The sequence below is a fragment of the Neophocaena asiaeorientalis genome, unplaced genomic scaffold, assembly GCF_003031525.2.
Source record: "Neophocaena asiaeorientalis asiaeorientalis breed wild unplaced genomic scaffold, Neophocaena_asiaeorientalis_V1.1 scaffold280, whole genome shotgun sequence".
NCBI classification, from domain to species: Eukaryota; Metazoa; Chordata; class Mammalia; order Artiodactyla; family Phocoenidae; genus Neophocaena; species Neophocaena asiaeorientalis.
In genome coordinates this window covers 3,006,935-3,028,821 of record NW_020185321.1, presented here as the reverse complement: position 1 = coordinate 3,028,821, position 21,887 = coordinate 3,006,935, and the positions used below count along the sequence as shown (strand labels likewise).

General features: G+C 39.4%; 2 protein-coding genes across 8 annotated transcripts in view; one reads left to right on the top strand and one right to left on the bottom strand.

Moving 5' to 3' along the window:
- The window catches only part of SLC7A9 (solute carrier family 7 member 9), a 38,748-nt gene that overhangs the window by 13,657 nt on the left and 3,204 nt on the right, over positions 1–21,887 (top strand). For 2 of the 7 annotated variants that reach the window (XR_003001673.1, XR_003001672.1), the window contains exons 10-13: positions 7,586–7,682; positions 8,672–8,821; positions 16,701–16,875; positions 18,955–19,069. Coding sequence is in view for 5 of the 7 variants with exons in the window: in XM_024734092.1 (XP_024589860.1) it covers positions 7,586–7,682; positions 8,672–8,821; positions 16,701–16,875; positions 18,955–19,019 (487 nt within the window). In the remaining 2 variants the exon portion in view is untranslated. Of the gene's footprint in view, positions 1–7,585; positions 7,683–8,671; positions 8,822–16,700; positions 16,876–18,954; positions 19,330–21,887 lie in introns of those variants that run through there. The other 5 variants (XM_024734092.1, XM_024734094.1, XM_024734091.1 and 2 more) reach the window with 4 other exon arrangements.
- Positions 19,723–21,887, bottom strand: part of TDRD12 (tudor domain containing 12) — a 74,391-nt gene continuing 72,226 nt past the window's right edge. Inside the window, exon 31 of the mRNA XM_024734089.1 lies at positions 19,723–21,852. Within this exon, the coding sequence (XP_024589857.1) occupies positions 21,760–21,852 (93 nt within the window). The 3' untranslated portion in view covers positions 19,723–21,759. The remainder of the gene's footprint in view (positions 21,853–21,887) is intronic.

Here is a 21,887-nt window from a genome sequence, read left to right as displayed (position 1 = left end):
CATTATCATTCCAATGTACTTGATTCACTTTGTTACACTGCTAAATATTTTCCTGTGCTATTATCTTACTTATTACATGTTTCACAGCTTCAGTAATGGAAAATCTGGTAGGACTGGTGCTCCCACATCAGACTTCTCCTTACCTGTTTAGCATTCCAGATGCACTTACAGTAATTTTGTCCAGTTCCGAAAAGTCGTGCTTGCATCTTCAGTGCATGGAATCTATATATTGATTTGTGGAGAACTGACGGAATTTAAAGAGTGAATTCACAGCATCATCTTGGGTCTAAGTCTCCCCTCCATCTAGCAATCCCTTTCCTCCCAGTTTCACTGAGTTGTTCTGGGAATTAATACTATGTTTATATCTTTTCAAAGTTCAAAAAGTAGTTTTTAAAAATGAGTCTTTTTGGCCTGTGTATTCCTGACTTCTAATGTTATTGTATTGTACTCAGAGAGTGTGATCTTTACAATATTACTTCTTCAGAAGTTTTAAGACTTCCTTTGTGGCTTACTGCCATTTTTATAAGTGTTCCCATGGTCTTGAAAACAATGTGTATTCTACTAACTTCTAGGTTTTTATGTTATCATTAAGTTTATACCTTGACTGTTCAAATCTTATGCTTTCACAGTGGTTTTGTCAAGCTTTGCCTCCTATGTTTCATGGGCTCCTGTTTTTTTTAAATTTATTGAGATATAGTTGATTTATAATATTATATGTCCCACGGGTAAAAGTCCCAGATGTACAACATAGTAATTCACAATATTTAAAGATTATACTCCATTTATAGTTATTATAAAATATTGGCTATATACAGTAAGTATATCCTTGTAGCTTATTTTATACATTGTAGTCTGTACCTCTTAAACCCCTCCCCACTTTCCTCTCCCCACTGGTAACCACTAATTTGTTCTCTATATTTGTGAGTCTGTTTCTTTTTTGTTAAATTCACTAGTCTGTTTTCATTTTTTAGATTCCACATATAAGTGACAACATACAGTATTTGTCTTTCTCTGTATGACTTATTTCACTAGGCATAATACCTACCCTCCAGCTATATCCACATTGTTGCAAATAGAAAAATTTCATTCTTTATTATGGCTGAGTAGTATTCCATTGTGTATATATATATGTGTGTGTGTGTGTGTGTGTGTGTATCATACCTTCTTTATCTGTTCATCTGTTTATGGACACTTAGGTAGCTTCCATAGCTTGGCTATTGTACATAGTGCTGCTGTGAACATTGAAGTGCACGTATCTTTTTGAATTAAGTGTTTTTGGTTTCTTCAGATATATACCCAGGAGTGGAATTGCTGGGTCATATGATAATTCTATTTTTAGTTTTTTAAAAATATTTAATTAATTTATTTGGTTGCGCCGGGTCTTAGTTGCAGCACGTGGGCTCCTTAGTTGCAGCCAGTGGGCTCCTTAGTTGCAGCCAGCGGGCTCCTTAGTTGCGGCTCATGGGCTCCTCAGTTGCGACTTTTTGGCTCCTTAGTTGTGGCATGTGAACCCTTAGTTGCAGCATGCATGTGGGATCTAGTTCCCTGACCAGGGATCAAACCCAGGCCCCCTGCACTGGGAGTACAGAGTCTTAACCACTGCGCCACCAGGGAAGCCCCTCTATTTTTAGTTTTTTGAGGAACCTTCATACTGTTTTCCACAGTGGCTGCACCAGTTTTCATTCCCATCAACAATGTACAAGGGCTCCCTTTTCTCCACATCCTTGCCACCATTTGCTGTGGTCTTTTTGATGATAGCCATTCTGACAGGTGTGAGGTGATAGATATCTCATTGTGGTTTTGATTTGCATTTCTCTGATGATTAGTGATGCTGAACATCTTTTCATGTCTGTTGGCCATCTGCATGTCTTCTTTATAAAAATATCTATTCAGTTCTTCTGCCCATTTTTTAATCAGATTGTTTTTATGATGTTGAGTTGATGAGCTTTTTATATATTTTGGATATTAACCCCTTATTGATCATATCATTTGCAAATATATTCTCCCATTCAGTGGGTTGTCTTTTTGTTTTGTCAGTGGTTTCATTGCTGTGCAAAAGCTTTTAAATTTAGTTCCCATTTGTTTATTTTTGCTTTTGTTTCCTTTTCCTTAGGGGACAGATCCAAAAAGATATTGCTACAATTTATGTCAAAGAGTGTTCTGCCTATGTTTTCTTCTAGGAGTTTTGTGGTTTCTGGTCTTACACTTAGGTATTTAATCCATTTTGAGTCTATCTTTGTATATGGTATGAGAAAATGTTCTAATTTCATTCTTTTACATGTAGCTGTCCAGTTTTTCCAGCACCACTTACTGAAGAGACTATCTTTTCTCCATTGCATATTCTTGCCTCCTATGTTGTAGATTAATTAACCATAAGCATGTGGATTTATTTCTTGGCTCTCTATTCTGTTCCATTGATCTGTGTGTCTGTTTTTGTGCCAGTACCATACTGTTTTAATAACTGTAGCTTTGTAGTATAGTCCAAAGTCAGGGAGTGTGGTATCTCCAGCTCTGTTCTTTCTCAAGATCGTTTTGGCTATTTGGGGTCTTTTGTGTTTCCATACAAATTTAAAAATTATTTGTTCTAGTTCTGTGAAAAATGCCATTGGTATTTTGATAGGGATTGCATTGAATCTGCAGATTGCTTTGGGTAGTATGGTCATTTTAACAATATTAATTATTCCAATCCATGAACATGGTGTATCTTTCCATCTGTTAGTATTGTATTCAATTTCTTTCACCTATGTTTTATAGTTTTCTGAGTATGGGTCTTTTACCTCCTTAGGTAAGTTTATTTCTAGGTGTGTTATTCCTTTTTTAAAATGCAATTGTAAATACCATTGTTTCCTTAATTTCTCTTTCTGATAGTTTGTTGTTAGTGTATAGAAATGCAACAGATTTCTGTAGATTGACTTTGTATCTTGTAACTTTACCAAATTCACTGATGAACTCTAGTAGTATTTATTTTTATTTTGTAGTATATTTAGGATTTTCTATGTATAGTATCATGTTGTCTGCAGACAGTCACTGTTTTACTTCTTCCTTTCCAATTTGAATTCCCTTTCTTTCATTCTCTTCCTTTCTTTCTGTCTGACTGCTGTCGCTCAGACTTCCAATAACTTGTTGAATAAAAGTGGCAAGAGTGGGCATCCTTGTCTTGTTCCTGATCTTAGAGGAAATGTTTTCAGCTTTTCACTGTTGAGTATGATGTTAGCTGTGGGCTTATCATATATGGCCTTTATTATGTTGAGGTGTGTTTTCTCTCTACTCACTTTCTGGAGAGTTTTTGTCATAAGTGGTTGTTGAATTTTGTCAAAAGCTTTTTCTGCATCTATTGAGATAATAATATAGTTTTTATTCTTCAATTTGTTAATGTGATGTATCACACTGATTTACAGATGCTGAACCATCCTTGCATCCCTGGGATAAATCCCACTTGATCATGGTATATGATCTTTCTAAAGTGTTGCTGAATTCAGTTTGCTTATATTTTGAGAATTTTTGCATCTATGTTCATCTATGTTCAGTGATATTGGCCTGTAATTTTCTTTTTTTGTGATATCTTTGTCTGGCTTTGGTATCAGGGTGATGCTAGCCTCATAGAATGAGTTCAGAAGCATTCCTCTGTATTTTTTGGAATTGTTTGAGAATGATAGGTGTTAGCTCTTCTCTAAATGTTTGGTAGAATTCACTTGTGAAGGCACTTGGTCCTGGACTTTTCTAAATTACTGATTCAATTTCATTACTGGCAATTGGTCTGTTCATATTTTCTATTTCTTCCTGATTCAGTCTTGGGAGATTGTACAGTTCTAGGAATTTGTCAATTTGTACTTGGTTGTCCATTTTATTGGCATATACTTGTTCATAGTAATCTCTTATGATCCTTTGTATTTCTGTGGTGTCGCTGATAACTTTTCCTTTTTCAATTATGATGATATTGATTTGGGCCCTCTTTTTTTCTTGATGAATCTGGCTAAAGGTTTATTGAGTTTATCTTTTTAAAGAAATGGCTCTTAGTTTCACTGATCTTTTCCTTTTTCAAAATTTATTTATTTATTTATTTTTGGCTGCATTGTTGGGTCTTCGTTGCTGTGCATGGACTTTCTCTAGTTGTGGCGAGTCGGGGCTACTCTTCGTTGAGGTGCACATGCTTCTCATTGCAGTGGCTCCTCTTGTTGCAGAGCATGGGCTCTAGGCATGCAGGCTTCAGTAGCTGTGGCATGCGGGCTCAGTAGTTGTGTCTTTCAGGCTCTAGAGCACAGACTCAGTAATTGCGGTGCATGGGCTTAGTTGCTTCGCAGCATGTGGGATCTTCCTGGACCAGGGCTTGAACCTGTGTCCCCTGCGTTGGCAGGCGGATTCTTAACCACTGTGCCACCAGGGAAGTTCCTCATTGATCTTTTCTATTTTTCTTTTTTAATTTCTATTTCATTTATTTCTGCTCTGATATTTATGATTTCTTTCCTTCTACTAACTTTGGGTTTCATTTGTTCTTTCTCTAGTCCTTTTAGGTGTAAAATTAAGTTGTCTGAGCGTCTTCTCATTTCCTGAGGTAGGCAGTATAAACTTCCCTCTTAGCACTGCTTTTGCTACATCCCATAGATTTTGGATCATTGTGTTTTCATTTTCATTTGTCTCCAGGTATTTTTCGATTTCCTCTTTGATTTTTTTAGTGATCCATTGGTTGTTTAGTAGCATATTGTTTAGCCTCCACGTGTTTCCGTTTTTTTCAGTTTTTCTCTTGTAGTTGATTTGTCTCATAGCATTGTGGTCAGAAAAGATGCTCACTATGATTTCAGTTTTCTTAAATTTACCAAGGCTTGTTTTGTGGCCTAGCATGTGATCACTCCTGGAGAACACTGCATGTGCACCTGAAAAGAATGTGTATTGTGCTGTTTTGGGATGGAATGTTCTATATATATTGTCCATATGGTCTAATGTGTCATTTAAGGCCAGTGTTTCCTTATTGATTTTCTGCCTGGATGATCCATCCATTGATGTAGGTGGGGTGTTTAAGTCCCCTACTATTATTGTGTTACTGTCATTTTCTCCTTTTATGTATGTTAATATTTGCTTTATATATCTAGGTGCTCCTATGTTGAGTGCACATTTATTTACAATTGTTATATCTTCTTGGATTGATCCCTTGATTGTTATGTAATGTCCTTGTCTCTTGTAACAGTCTTTATTTTAAAGTCTATTTTGTCTGATATAAGTATTGCTACCCAGCTTTTGTTTTGATTTCCATTTGCATGGAATACCTTCTTCCATCCACTCACTTTCAATCTGTATCTTTAGATCTGAAGTGAGTCTCTCGTAGGCAGCATATATATGGGTCTTGTTTTTGTATCCATTCAGCCGTTCTATGTCTTTTGATTTGAGCATTTAGTCCATATACATTTAAAGCAATTATTGATATGTATGTTCTTATTGCCATTTTGTTATTCGTTTGGGGGGGGTGTTTTTGTAGGTCTTTTTTGTTCCTTCTTTTGTTCTCATCTCTTGTGATTAGATGACTATCTTTAGTGTTATGTTTTAATTCCTTTTTCTTTTTTATGTGTGTATCTAGTATAGATTTTTGGTTTGTATTTATGTGAAGTTTATATATAGCAAACTATATATATATGTTTTAAGTTGCTGATCTCTTAATTTCAAATGCATTTAACAACCCTGCATTTGTACATTCCTCTCCTTACGATTACTGTTTTTGACGTGTTTTACATCTAATTGTTTTGTGTATTCTTTAACTGCTTATTGTGGATATAGATGGTTTTACTACTTTTGTCTTTTAACCTTCCTACTAGCTTTGTACACGGTTGATCTTCTACCTTTACTGTGTATTTGCAAGGGCTTCTGTTTTTTATATCTTCTGACTGTTCTCTTTTTCAGTAGGAATGCTCCCTCTTTTGCCTTAAATTCTGATACTGATATTGCTGAATCAGCTGTCTTTGAGGCTGCTACTTTTGGTAACATGTCCCATCCCTTTTATTGTCTACTTCTCAGTGTCATGGGCTGTGGCTTGTGTCTCTTTCAACAAACCCAACCGGAGAGTCTCCAGCTGGGCAAGTGGAATCCGATCACACTGGATGTGATTACTGCTGGATTAATTTCTAACGTATTCCTTTGTGTTTTCTTGGCTTAAAAAAATCTTACCCTGATTTATTAACCATCAAATGTCCTTTATTCCTTTTTTTTCTTCTGCTGATGTGGATGGAAGTTATATTTCTATTCTTTTAGCAATTACCTTTAAAATTTAACATGAATACCTAGTAGAGCCTATCTCAGTTCTCTTCCCTCTCTTGCAAGGGCTCTCCCTTTCATATCATCTAGTGTATCAGCTACACCTTGTTTATAATCCCAACCAACCCTCCAAAAAAAGTCCATCATGACAGAAATAAAAAATCCAATACTTACATACATACCAAATGTGCTTTACTGCTACTTCCTTAATGTCGCTTCTTCAATCAATTCCTTCTCAGTTCAGTGTCCTCTTTGGTTGTAGATTTTTTAATAGTTTCCAACAAGGACTGAAGAACTGTAAATGTCTCACAGTTATTATCTACAAATGTATTTTGCCAGTAGTCTTGAATGATAGTTTAGCTGTGTAGTATTCTAATCTGAAAGTCAAATCAATTTTCCCTCATCACTTTGAAAGTGTTTCTCATGCGATGGCTGCTGTTCTGATTGCCCTAATTTTGTAGCTATCTTTTAAATTCAGTAGCTTAAATTTTTTTCCCTTCCACTCTGATGTTTATATCTGGGTATGTTTTTGTCTAGAACAGGATTCAGTTTGAAGGCTCAGTGGTTTTTGATTGTGTAAAGGCTCTCTGCTCTTTGAATTTCTTACTCTATTCAATATACTTGAGCTTCTTCCTAGGTTTCTTCTCTTGATTTCATGTCTACATTTTCCGCTTCTCTATGCTTCATATTCAGTCTAGCTTTTACTTTTTTCACTTGTATATTTGTCTGTTGTTGATTAAATTTTTAATTAAAGTAACTTTTTGTTTCCTTAGGAATTCTGTTTAGCTCTCCTTTCCTTTTCCTTTACCATTTTAAAGGTAGCTTTTCAGATTCCTGAATCATCAGAAGTTATTGGGGGGGGGCGGGGGGGCTCAGCCATTTGTTTGCATCTGCTGACTCACCCTTGATTTTCTGATTTTTTAAAAACACAGACTTTGGATTTAGGAAGTGCAAGGCATGTCTGTGTTGGCTTCTGTCAGGTGCTCCAAGCACTGAGGTCCATAGGCCCTGGACTAGTTTTTACATTTGTTTCTTGCATAAATCTCAGGACTCAGATCAGGTACCTCCTCCTTGAAAGGGGCTCCTCAACCTCCCACTCTACCCCACCCCCCACAGGTGACCCTACTGCACCAGGATGCATTCCTCTAAAATGCATTTAATCACCTCACTTACTTCTGCAAAACGCGGTCATCTCAAGAGGCTAGACTCCTACCTGAAGACATCAGGGTCATAACTCAGTCCCTTTCTCTGTGGCCTGGGTAGTGATGCTCAGGACACACTTGCTCGGTGATCATACAGCAGCCTTCACCCTCATCGACTGACTTCCTTATTACTGCCCTTTCAGACTTGTTTACGTTGCAGGCCGGGAAGGCCACATGCTTAAAGTGCTCTCTTATGTTAGCGTCAAGCGCCTCACTCCAGCCCCTGCCATCATCTTTTATGTAAGTATGAATTCTGCCACAAAAACACCCCCTTAAGGCAGAGGGCCCCTCAGTTTGGATGATGAAGTAAACTTGATCACTAAGCTCAGTGATTTTCAAATGACCCAGGTTCCCCCAGCCCTCAGTTATATAAATAGGTATATAAAAAAGTTCAAAACAATTCAAATAATTTACCCAACTTCTGCTCCTTGTTCTGCATTTATCTACGAAAGACACTGTTTAAATCTTCTGAGCTTGTACCCTCTACACTTCTTACATGTACATTTGTATGTTCTGAGTCCCTAGTAACAAACTGTACAAAAACCCACTAGCTTATGAGGAAGGAGAATAAGGCATTTTACAAGGTGGCTAATGACAACAGCTTCTCATTACGGTCCAATAATTCAGAAGTCATGGGACCCTTGTGAATTACAGGTGTTTGACAGCTTCTGATTGGAATTTCTCAGTGAGGGATAGTCCTTGGCTGTATGCAACTGTTTTGGGCACCTCTGGACCATCCACACCCCAGCCTCAGGGCCAGATTCTTCCTCCCACCCCCCAGAGGGAGCCCCTATTCTCTGTCAACCTACTCCCTTTGAAGATGAGAAAAAGGACCCAGAATTACAAGGCCCTTGGAATTACAAGTCCAGGACCGTGCAGCTAACGCAGTCAAGACCAGACCTAGACAGCCTGGGTTTTATGGTGTAGGGCCCTTTCCCCCAATGAAAACTCTCTGGAAGGAAAATTCATAATTAGGAAGCTGGTGCAATATACATACACATTTCGTTTCTCCCCTGCTTAAAAGAGCTACAAATTTTCCAAGTCCTTTCCATCACACCTCGAAGAGCTGTCATAGCACCAGTCTGGTTTAACCCCAAATATAATGGGATACATAGGAGTTTTCTTTCACATTAAAGTGTTTATCCACAGAAAAAAATGGCTTCTTCCAAGTGATAAGGTTAATGTTTTCATGTACTAATGACCTAAGAACTCCTTCTTCTTTGTTCTAGGGTATCATAGCGATCATTTATATCATCCCTGGTGACATCAACTCGTTAGTCAATTACTTCAGTTTTGCTGCGTGGCTGTTTTATGGCTTGACGATCTTTGGACTAGTTGTGATGAGGTTTACGAGGAAAGAACTGAAAAGGCCTATCAAGGTAGGTTTAGTTCCCCAAATGTCACAAGTGGCTTTGATTTCCTGAAATGAACTAGATAGAGGTAACTATTTTAACTTCTAGGAGCATGCTTTCTATTTTGAACCTGACTCTTCTCTTGAACATCATACTTTAGAGTGGAGTTTGCTCTTCAGTTCATTTCATATTATAGATGATGATCCAGTCAGCCATCTCATAATTTATTAACGTTATCAACAGTACCTGTGACCTGTCTCTCTAACCAAAGTGAGATGTCCAGTTCTGATAGTTCCAGGACCCCTCAGGAATACACTTTCTGTCGACCGATGGGGACTTCTGATTCTGGCCCAGACCCATTCCTATGCATGCAACCACTAACGGTCCGTGTCCGCAGTCTGTTTTGGGCTCCTCCCCACCTCCCTCCATGGCTGGTGTGGGTCCATATACCAATGAGGAAGAAGGATGTATTTTATTTTGATTATGTTACAGGATTTTTTGGTTTGTTTTTCTTAAAAACCTGTGCTGTTTATTCTTATGATAACAAGTGAAGATGTAAGACAAAGGTAGGCAAGAAGAGGGCTTCAGTAACTAGAGCAAGAATAAAGATAATGTCTTTAGCTTCGGAACGCTGTTTCACAAATCTGGTTAAAAGTCTTTCTGGTACAGTAGCTTGACTATCACCAAGTTGCTGGAGTCAGAGAAGGCGTGGGGCAGCCTGCTGGAATCAGGCAGCTCCACCACAATCAGGCCATCAGGCAGGCAAAGTCATTATGGTAGCACAGATTTTTAATCTGCGCAAAGTCTCTCAAACAGAAATAAAAAGGATTTGAGAGAAAATAATGAAGTAAGGAGACAGGAAGAAAAAAAAGAGATTAACATATGTATAACTGGAGTCCTTGAAGAAGAAAATGAAAGTAACAGAATTCTTTTTTAATTTTTAAATTTAATTTTATTTATCTTTTTATACAGCAGGTTCTTATTAGTCATCAATTTTATACACATCAGTGTATACATGTCAATCCCAATCGCCCAATTCATCACACCACCACCACCACCTCCCCACCACTTCCCCCCACCTTGGTGTCCATGCATTGTTCTCTACATCTGTGTCTCAATTTCTGCCCTGCAAACCGGTTCATCTGTACCATTTTTCTAGGTTCCACATATATGCGTTAATATACGATATTGGTTTTTCTCTTTCTGGCTTACTTCACTCTGTATGACAGTCTCTAGATCCATCCACGTCTCAACAAATGAGCCAATTTCGTTCCTTTCTATGGCTGAGTAATATTCCATTGTACATATGAGCCACATCTTCTTTATCCATTTGTCTGTTGATGGGCATTTAGGTTGCTTCCATGACCTGGCTACTGTAAATAATGCTGCAATGAACATTGGGGTGCATGTGTCTTTTGGAATTGTGGTTTTCTCTGGGTATATGCCCAGTAGTGGGATTGCTGGATCATATGGTAATTCTATTTTTAGTTTTTTAAGGAACCTCCATACTGTTCTCCATAGTGGCTGTATCAGTTTACATTCCCACCAACAGCTTAAAAGCTATGATTCAAGAAACATTTCCTGAAGTGGGAGGGAAGGTGGGAGGGGAGACCACAAAAGGAGGGGGGACTTGAACCAACACACTGAAAGGCATACAGTGGAACTGGGAAATCCGAACTAGACTGGGCAACAAAGAAATACATTCTGATAAAACTATGGAGTTTCTTTAAAAAAAAAAAATGCTTTGGGTATATCCACTTCCCCTTTCCTGTCCTCCTTCACCCCAATTTGCTTATAAAGGAAAGGAAATAATACAGGCATCAGACTTCTCATCAGCTACACTTCACGCTGTAAGACTGTGGGCAACTTATTTAAGATATTCAAGGGAAAAAAATGTAAGTCAAGTATTTTATATCCAGTCAAATTGACCCTGAAGAATAAAGTTACCAACGAAATAACTCAAAGCATATATTGTTACATGAGACCTAAGGAATCGCTAGAGAATGAGCTTTAGAAACCAAAAAGCCATTGGCATAAGGTGAATATATTTAATTAAAGAACTAAGACTAAATGATGGGAGATAAAGATAGCAAAACAGTATATAAACATTAAGCACTGACAACATAATACAACAAAAATGCGAGAGAAAGCATATGAAAGTATGCCAGTTAAGGAAAGTATCTCAGGGAAACTGCCTTCGGATACGATTTAAAATTAGATGCTGGGGGGAAAAAGAAGAAATCCTAGCTTATTTCATTACTGCTTATTATAGATAATATCTAAAAAAGAGGAGACAAAGGTATTAATACCTACTATTTATAATGGTAACTCTCAGAACAAAAACAGTGTTTATAGACAGATATATCCAACACACATACCCACACACAAACACATCCACGAAACCATATCATAAAAGAACCTATGTATAATGACTCAAATAGGGAAACAAATGAGAATATCTTCCTGGTTGACATTTTCCCGGTAGAATGCTTATTAGGGTTTTTTGTTGTTACTGTTTTTTGCTTATTGATTTTTAACATCCCCAAACTTTATAGAATCTATGAATCTCTTAATATTCTTATTTCTAGTTGATAGTTAGTTATATGGAAAAAAAAGAATATTTAAATTCCCCAAATGCAATACAATATTTTTAATACGTGTGTGAGGAAAGTTTCAAATGGCATTCCAAATCCAACACAAGTCACAGTCGTATGGAGGCATATTGGAAAGTGTGAGGCATGTGTGTCTCAGATGTTGGGAAACATGTTATTGCATTAAAGGTAACCACTTACTAACAGTCATACTAATTGCTCACCAGGAGGTCATTTTTAAAGCAGCTTACTTCCAGGTATAACACATGTTGGATATATATATGCATTTACTGTTTCTTGTTCTATCTGAAAACACTGGTTAGAAGTCTGGGGTTTCACGTGATACATGGTAATTTTCCCACTTAAAGGAAGTAGGCCCCGGGAAGAGTTTTCCCACAGAATGTCACTCTTTAAGGGCAGAAAACTGACAGTAAGTCGAAGGTACTTTATATAGAAATATGAAGCAATATGGAGACCAAACTTATCAGTTGTATGAATAAACCAGCTTATTCAGTTCAAATGGGTTTAAATCAGCCATTAAAAGAAAAAATTTTCAGGCAGGTTTACAGAGCTGTGAAAAATGCAAAGTAAAAGGACAGGCAAAGAAAAATCAAGCAAATGAAAATACATAGAAAACAGGGGTTGTGATCTTATCAGACAAGCACTCAGGCCCAAAACACAAGACAAAGACCATTTAGTAATGCAAGAGGCTAAAATTCACAATAAAGAGATAACAGTTATGAAAACCCATTCACCACACCACACAGTAATTACTTTTACGAAACAAACTATAGGAAATACAAGGAGAAACAGACACACACACTAATAGGAGACTTTAAAACATCTCTCTGAGAACAAGACAGATCCAGGCACATCACTAGTAAAAGTGACTGCAGATCTATAAAAACATAACAAGGTATATCTTAGAGATTCATTTCAAATTCTGAATCCCCCAAATAGCAAACATAGTGCATATGGGACAGGTCTGACCACTGACAATCTTTAATACCACAAAGAAAGACCCTGATTAAAAAAAAATCAGAAATGGGGCTTCCCTGGTGGCACAGTGGTTGGGAATCTGCCTGCCAATGCAGGGGCCACGGGTTCAAGCCCCGGTCCGGGAAGATCCCACATGCTGCGGAGCAACTAAGCCCGTGCACCCCAACTACTGAGCCTGTGCTCTAGAGCCCATGAGCCACAATAGTGAGCCCGCATGCCACAACTACTAAGGCCCGCGCGCCTAGAGCCCGTGCTCTGCAACAAGAGAAGCCACCGCAATAAGAAGCCCGTGCACCGCAACAAAGAGCAGCCCCCGCTCGCCGCAACCAGAGAAAGCCCACGCGCACCCACGAAGACCCAACGCAGCCTAAAACAATAAATAATAAAAAATAAGTACATTTATTTTTTTAAAAATCAGAAATGATACAGATCACATTCTCTGACTATAATGCAATAAAACAGGAAATTAATTTTAAAAATTAAACATTTTGGTCCAAAAGGAAATAGGAAATGAAAGTACATAAATTCCTAAAAGTAACAATAATGAAAACAAGACATATAATCTATGATCGGCACTTTAAGGAAGTTCCACTACATTACTTACATCAACAAAAACGAAAACAAATTAAATAGGCAACTCAAAGGGCACGAGAAAGAACAACAGAGAAAACCAAAAGGATATAGAAGGAATTAATAAACATAAAGAAAGCACTTAACTGGATTATCTGATTTTTAGAATTTCACCATGAATTCAGATTCTGCTGGGGTTAGTTTTAATAAACTATATTTTCCTAGAAAACTGTCCATTTCATCTGGGTGTTTGAATTTATTTGTATAGAGTTGTACAAAATAGTTTATGATTTTTAAAAAAACTTCCTGTTTTCTGGAGATTATTTCTCCATTTTTGTTTCTTATTTTTGTGTTTATGCTTTCTCTCTTTTTTTTAAGGTAAGCTACAGGATGTTTTATTGATTTTTCAAATTATTTTTATGGACTGGTTATAACACTGATACCAAACCTTGCAAAGATAGCACAAAAAAGGGGATAAGAGAAAATCACAGACCAATCTCACTTTTGAATATTGATATAAAAATCTTAAAATATTTTAACAAATAGAATCCAGTTATATTAAAAACATATCATGACTAAGTCAAGTCTGTGCAAGGGTGGCTAAAGATTAGAATGAACTGGATTTAATTCATGGGGATATAATTCATCATATTAATATACCTATGGTAAAACCCCCTATAATCACGTCCCACAGTTGCCAAAAACCACCAGGTAAAATTCAACATACATTAGTGATAAAAACACAAATAGGAATTTATAACCTTTTCCTTGGCATGATCGCACACACAAACACGCCCTATGGCAAAAAAAGCAATTTTAATTGATAAGGTAACACTAGAAAGATCTCTGCCAAGATGAAGACAAAAATGCCTTCCCTGGGGCTTCCCTGGTGGCGCGGTGGTTGAGAGTCTGCCTGCCGATGCAGGGGACGCGGGTTCGTGCCCCGGTCCGGGAGGATCCCACATGTGGAGCGGCTGGGCCGCTAAGCCTGCGCGTCTGGAGCCTGTGCTCCGCAACGGGAGAGGCCACAGCAGTGAGAGGCCCGAGACCCGCGGAAACAAACAAACAAAAAAAGCCTTCCTTCTATTTCTGCTGTCAGCTAACACTGTTCTGAAGATATCAGCAAGGCAATTAAACAAGAGAAAGCAACGTGGAGCATAAGAATTAGAAAAGACTTTCAAAAGTCTAACTTTCTCCTTTCAAAGAAAACAAAACTGTACATCTGGAAAACCCAAAAGGATCAAAGAAAACACTATAAGAAAATATAGTGAAGTAATATGACATAAAACTAACACACTATAATCAATAGCCTTCATTTATAAAAACGATATCCAATTAAAAGATAATGAAAGAGAACAACTCATCCCCAAACGAAAAAACACCTAGCCATAAACTTAACAAGAGGTTAGACATCACAGTAGAAAAGTAAAATTCTCCTGAAAGACAGAAAAGGTAACTTGAACAAAAGGAAATCCATCATGTTCTTGGATAGGGAAACTCAACATCATTCATTTAGATGTTTAATGAGATCGCAATAAAAAACACCATCTAATTTTTTTTTCCTGGAGTTCGACAAGTTGATTATAAAGTTCATATTGAAGAACAAACTAGACAAAATAGCCAGGGAAAATCTAAAAATAAGAAAAATATTAAAATATAGGTTCGAAAATTGAGACACAGATGTTGAGAACAAACCAAGGGGGGAAAGTGGCGGGGAGGGGGGGGAGGGGGGGGGCTGGGGGTGGGGGGGTGAACTGGGGGATTGGGGTTGACATGTATACACTAATATGTATCAAATGGATAACTAATAAGAACCTGCTGTATAAAAGATTCAGAAATTCAAAAAAATATATAGATTCTAAAATTTAGATATCATGGTGCTGATGCATGAAGAAAACATAAATTGCTCTGTAATTCAAGAATGAAGACGACCTCTCCCATGACGCAAAATCAAGGAGTAATTTTTTAAAAAGGGGCAACTATAACCACCCCAAAATAAAAATGAATGCATTCAAAAAGAGAGAAGTTTAAAACACATATACATAAAATATCGGGGAAAACATTTGCAATAATATCACAAAAAAAGGATAAATATCCCTAATTTAAAGTTACTAAAATTGAGATGGGAGTTACTAACAATTGAAATGGACAAAGGTATAAATGGACACAAGAAAATAAAACGACAGTTCAATGAAAAAATGTAACGACACTTAAATATGAACCAAATGAACCCCAGCAAACTCAATTTTGTTTCTTATAAGATAAGGCAAACCAAAATTCTAACGAGATACCATTCCTGGCCTATCAGATGGGCAGAAATCCCAAAGTTTGGCCACACTCCACTGGAGAGGCTATGGGGAAACAGCCTTCTCAAACACCGCTAGTGGAATACAAATGGTATGGCCACTACAGAGGGAAACCTGGCAATATCCAGCAATATTACATATGCATTTACCTTTAGACCCAGCCATCCTGTTTTGAGGTAATCCATCCCTAAGTGAAGTCGACAAAAATATGAAATATACATAAGCTTACTTGTTGCATTAATTGGTAATAGAAAAAGGTTCAACACAACCCAAATGTCAATTAATGGGAGACTGGTTGAATTAAGTTTTGGTACATCCGCAAAGTAGAGTGGTATGCAGCAGTAAAGAAATGGATGAGTAATTTGACACAGTACTATGACTCTCTGGAATATATTAATGGAAAAAAGCAAAGCGCAAAACTCTGTTTTATGCATTTGCTCCCTTTTATGTAAGAGGAGTGCAAGATGAACATGTGTATGTACATCTGTGCATATACGTGTGTTTATTCTGAAAGAGAAATAATGGAAGAATAAAGCAAAATCAAGAAAAAATTTATATGAAAAAAATCTTAAACTTGGTACAGTTATTTTGAAGTTTATTATAGGCACATTGTAGGATAAATAAAATAAGTAATTATGTGAAAGCCACTGAGAAGATTTTCAGAAGCATAAGGAAAGAAGGCACAAGTCTAGAGAAAGTAAGGAAGAAAGTGCAATCTTACATTTGAACGGAAACTATCAGTAGAAATTTATGAATTTTTTTCCCTTCTTGAAAAAAAATTTTTTTCTCTGTCCTTATAAAAGAACACTGAGTACTCCCAACCACCCAGACTACGGTTTCTAAATGCCATTTCCTACCAAACGCCCTGGAGAAATGGGTGAATCCAGATCTGCTGGGACTGGATTCCTCCTCTCCAGCCCCTGAATCCACTGAATGACTTTAGGGATTCGAAAGTGTGACAGTCAGACCTTAAGTGCCTCACGATGTGTTACAAGAGGAAGTGCACTGCTCCAGCTACAGAGTATTCTTGCCTCCACAGCTAACTACTGGTTTACAGGAAACAAGAGGGACAGAGGAGCAAGTTATCAGGCAAAGCTAGAATGAAGATACTGTATAGGATAAACCATCCAATTCCTACGAATTAATGACAAGATAAAGAGAGGAGCGAACAAACGTGTTAAAAACAAAGTCGTCATCAGTTAGAGATGTATAACGCGTATTTTACAGGTAAAATGACACGATGGCATTTTCTTTACAGTCTAGGGAAAAGAAAAAGATGAACTAAGGTTGGCAATTTTACTTACAAATGATTGAAACTGGAGGAGGGGTACATGGAGTTCATTATATTCTTCTGTCAAGTGTTTGGTTTTGAATGAAAATTTTCAAAAAGGAAATGAATGCACATGGCCAAATCATGACACCACTCTGTTTTGCCTACAGGTGCCCATTTTCATCCCCATCTTGGTGACTCTCTTATCCGTGTTTTTGGTTTTGGCCCCAATCATCAGCCAACCTGCATGGGAGTATCTCTACTGTGTGTTATTTATGCTGAGCGGCCTTATATTTTATTTCCTTTTTGTCTACTATAAGTTTGGATGGGCTCAGAAGATCTCAAGTAAGTATCAACTGAGGGACTGCTTTGCTGTTAGTAAAGTGAGGCAGGCCCGACATCCTGTAGCCTCATCTGTCCCGATTCTACCAGGACCTTCTTATCACAGGGTCTTGCTCAGCTAACAAATTTCATCTCCTCTTTGGGAGAAGGCATGACCTGTTCTCCTCAGTGTGACACCTCTGGGGTCCACCTGTGGCCTCTTCCTTTGTTCCCATCAATTCCTGTAGCAAGCAGGAAAAGGAAGCACCGTTTTTTTTTTCTTTTTTTCAAATGTAACATACACATAACATAAATCTTGACCATTTTTAAGTGTACGGGTCAGCAGTGACAATACATATTCACACTGTTGTGCATCCCATACCCGAAGCACTGCCTCCTTGTGCCTGATACCCGGACATCATCTGGGAGTGTCAGCAGCACCCCAGAGACACCCAAAATGCGAGAGCTGGGACGGGAGCCTGAGCCTTCCAACACCAAGGCCACGGCTCTTGCTTTTCACTTAGCAGTACTGATTCCTTGTGTATTTTAGGCAAGTTGTTTAAAAGTTTAGCTATTTTAGCCATTTTCATTTTGAAAAAGAAAGCAGTGATGGCAGAGTACATCAGAGGACCCTGAAGTACACCCAAGGGTGTGTTATATTCTACATGGCACAGCCAGCTGCAAGGAACGCCATTCACAAAAGCCTGCCAGGCTCCCGAGCCCCTCACCAGACCAAGAGTGATCCACAGCCTTGCCTGGTCTCCCTCACCCTAAACGTGAGTTCCCCAGAGGCAGGGATTGGGCTGTGTACAATTTAATCCTGGATCTATACAGCAGCCACGTAGTATTTGAGTAAATGTGATGAAAAATCTGCCTTCAGCTCGTTCTCACCAGGGAAGTACAGTCATTCCTCAGGCACCCCTATGTGGTTTTTTATTTAGATGCATACAACTTAGGGAGACATACAAGGTAGCAAAGAGCAAAACCCAACTGCAAGTGGGGGAAGCTGGCCCTGAGACTCCATTTAGACTGAGCCGCCAGTCACAGGGATGCCTGCCTCCACTCCCTCTGCCTCTGTGTCCCCACCTGTGAAACTGGTACCACCTCTCACCTGACAGCAGTGTTATAAGAGACAGAGAATCTGTTTCACGTTCGTTACCAAAGGGACAGCAAAACCAAAATATGGCTTTATTATTTCCCAAAGACTTTTCCCCTTTCTTGAAATAGCTCCCCCTACCCCTAACCTCTTTATGCTGATCTAAGCCCGAAGCTGAGAGGGGCTGCAGGGACACTACTATAGAAACGAAAGAAAAGGTATATTATACTACCTGAAAAACAGCCACTTTTTCCCATGCCTCTGAAAATGGACCTGCATTTGATCATACTGACAGAGAATCTACCTAGGATGACTTACAACCTAAAGGCCTGAAATATGTCTTATTTCTCAGCTTTAGAATATTTAGCCGAGCTGTTCCATACAGAAACCAATAAGAAGTTAAAATTAAGGAGGTAAAAAGAATTAACAACCGGTATTTTAAACAAGATACAGACTTAGTGACTTCAGACCAAACATTCGATCCTTGGTCAGTGGTAGTTAAATATACACATATAACTGAGTCATTCATATTTTTCCTGTAAATGTTTTGGTGGCAGTAAAATATTTAGTAGGTTCCTAATGCTTTAATGGGAAATAACTTATCTCCAAAGAACCACCGTAGCTCCCAGGATGGGTCTGCCCACTTCTACCCACCTGTGTCCCCTGAGCACAGGCTCTGATGTGAGACATCACCAAGAAGTAGTAATAATATCACTGCTCATTGATAAGCAAGGCGAAGCTAATTTTAATTTTTTTTTATTTTTTGCGGTACGCGGGCCTCTCACTGCTGTGGCCTCTCCCGCTGCGGAGCACAGGCTCCGGACGCGCAGGCTCAGCGGCCATGGCTCACGGGCCCAGCCGCTCCGCGGCATGTGGGATCCTCCCGGACCGGGGCATGAACCCGTGTCCCCTGCATCGGCAGGCAGACTCTCAACCACTGCGCCACCAGGGAAGCCCGCGAAGCTAATTTTAAATTACGGTTTTCTGACTGCACTTTTTCCCTCCAGAGCCTCTCACCATGCACCTTCAGATGCTGATGGAAGTCGTCCCCGCAGAGGAAGCTCCAGAGTAACAAAGCTTAGCCTCCTGTGGCCAAGTCTAAGCTGTGAAGAATTTATTTTTGTAAGCAATATTTGTGGTTGTTTCTTCCTGATGTTTTTCTTAAGAAAAAAATGTATTCACACGTGTATAATACTGTTATTTTTAGCTATCCTTAGCTCTCTGGGTGGGTGTTTGCTGAAGTTAGCAGGTGAGGATGTAACCCAGCAGAAGGCTGGTGGCGAGGGAAGGGCTGAGTCAGAACGGCCCCCACCACACGGTGACTCTTCAACAAGGGGCACATCACACCTACTTCAATAAAGGGAATTCTTTAAACTCAGTGATCAGAAAGGTGCATATGTGTGTGTATATATATATACATATATATATATATAAATATAAAATTGGTGGAACTTTTGCTTTGATTGAAATAGATTTTTAAAATCTAAAGTACAAATGCTTTACTACCTACCCATATCTCACCTAGGATGTATGTAGCAGGTCTGTCCCAGGCTGGACGTCAAGGCCCCCAGTGCAAAGCTGGCCGTCCAGAACCATTTGCAGCCTGTGTCCACAAGGGGCTCAAGGGGCTCAGCATCACGGGTTCCCTGACAGCCTTCACTGGCATTTCGGTCAAACCAGAAAGTGTGGTGTATAAAATTCTATTTTGCATTTGGCACTCATGGATTTTCCTGACAAAATACGGTCTAAAAAAATGGGAAAAAGTAACATTTCTGTGAAAACACTGAACTTTTATTGATATACTGCAGAAGACACTCACACCAAAATGTACTAAGTATGTGAGCAATTTTAGAAGCACAGAGACGAAAGTACTTTTACCAGGCATTTCAGAAATTTCCCCCCAAACGTGAGATCAGTACATATTAATAGTAGAGAACAAAAAAAGCCATTAGTAACTGTTTACATTTCACAAGCCGGTGTCCTATGTCTTACAAAATGTTATTCAGAACTTCAAATAACAGTAAATGTCTCAAAAAAGAAACTGAAATTTAAACATGGACCCTCCTCTGGCCAATACCTTCATTTAGCTGGTAGTGAACCACACGAGAGCATCAGTATTCTATCTTCTCTGAGAGCAGGACGCCACCATTTGCATGTGGGCAACACACGTTTGTGCAGCTCTACTGCCTGCTATTATTGTGGGCTGTTTTACGAAAGAGACAATACAACCGAGCACACACTGCAGGTGGCTAACAATCGCAAGGAAAGCCAGTGCAGCTCAGGAGGCCTGGCTGCCGACCCAGAGCCCTTCCCGGGGGCAGCAAAGTACACTGGATGAGGACATTAAAAGAGTTTTGCAGAATCAGGACCTTTGCCAGCAGACACCAGCACTTCACACTTCCCAAAGAGCCTGCCCTATTTAGCCAAGAAAAAGGAAAATCACTCCCCGTACACTTCATGTGCCAATCGGACACCTGCCAGTTAAACCAACGGGAGTCACGGCAGCAGCAAGGATGCGCTCCTGGCAGCTGTCCAGGCTGGATGCCGCGTCCTCCCACCAGAGGGCAGCGGCCTGACCCCGCCCAGCAGCGCTTCGGGCCCCCGAGGCCAGGTGAGGCCCCACGAGGAGCTGAACGTCTTATTCTACAGATGAGGAAACTGACAGCCAGACGGTGATCCACGCCTGCTCACAGGACACGACAGCTTGACAACAGAGAGTTTACCTCTCGTTTAATACCTGGGACATACACAAACTTGGGCACCTGTGCTTTCTGATGTGTAAAAAGAAGAAAGATCTTGCGGGCAGTTCCAACAACCTACCGATGCTCTTTTCCACTTCTAGGCAAAGCCGCCAGACCCACACTAAAGCAGTGCACAGGGTGTAAATTTCCCAATAGCTCGCCTGTCTTAACTTTTTCCAGTTACCATGAAAGGTCAGGCTCTGGGCATTCCCACACTTAAGCGGGAATGACACTACACATTTCTTGATAACCTCGTGACCTTATTAAGGCACCGCAGCCTCATCCCAGGATGGAGTCATGAATGTTTTCAGGGCTCACCACATCCAGGTATTCTGAGGGTTACCTCCAGGCACCCCACATGACCTTTTCCGTTTCCACTGGAGAGAAACCTGTGTCCTATTTGTCCAGGACTCTGCAGGTTCCAAGGGCTCTTTGGAAGCACTAGCTTTACCTCCAGAAAGCCCCGGGTCAGGCTGCTATTGCTGAGGGAACCCCATTCTCGTCCTTGGACTGTCTCTTCACAAGAAGTAAACTTACCCTGGGTAGCTATCAATATCGAAAGAATACTAGGAGTATTAGTACACAGACAGTTAACCCTGGATCTCGACTAACTCACGGTTGAAAAGGTCTGTTAAGCCGTGCGGGGTATGAATTTTAAGAAATCTCCATTTATATGCACAAGAGAAGGTTTTAAGAATGTTACCAAACACAGGTCTAAATGAAAAAAAAGAAAAACGAACTCCAGATGGTACAGTTCATTACCCGAACGCCACGGTGGGCATCACTCAACCTGAGTGCTGAGGTGGGCTTCACACCAGAGGCGATGGGCAGGACAGCCCAGCACTCGCTGTGTCTCTGCTTCTACCTTCCTTCCAGAGTCTCATCATCGGCCCATTTTTCAATCAGTTAAGAACTTCTCACCGTTACTAATCCCGGTGCCACAAGGTAGCACTTAGTTATACTTGATCCTTGAAGTGACAAAAGGTCTGAACGTGTCAGCTCTCGGTCATGTAGCGACATCCATTTCTGTTCAGAGTCCTCTGGCGGCTCTGCAGGATTTAATTCACATTCTCATTCACTCTCACTTTCGTTTTCATCTGAAGCTTTGTCACTGGTCTCAACCAACTCTACCACTTTGCAGGATGGGTTTTTAGAATTTACCAGCTAAGAGAGATATTATTAAAAATATGTTACTAATT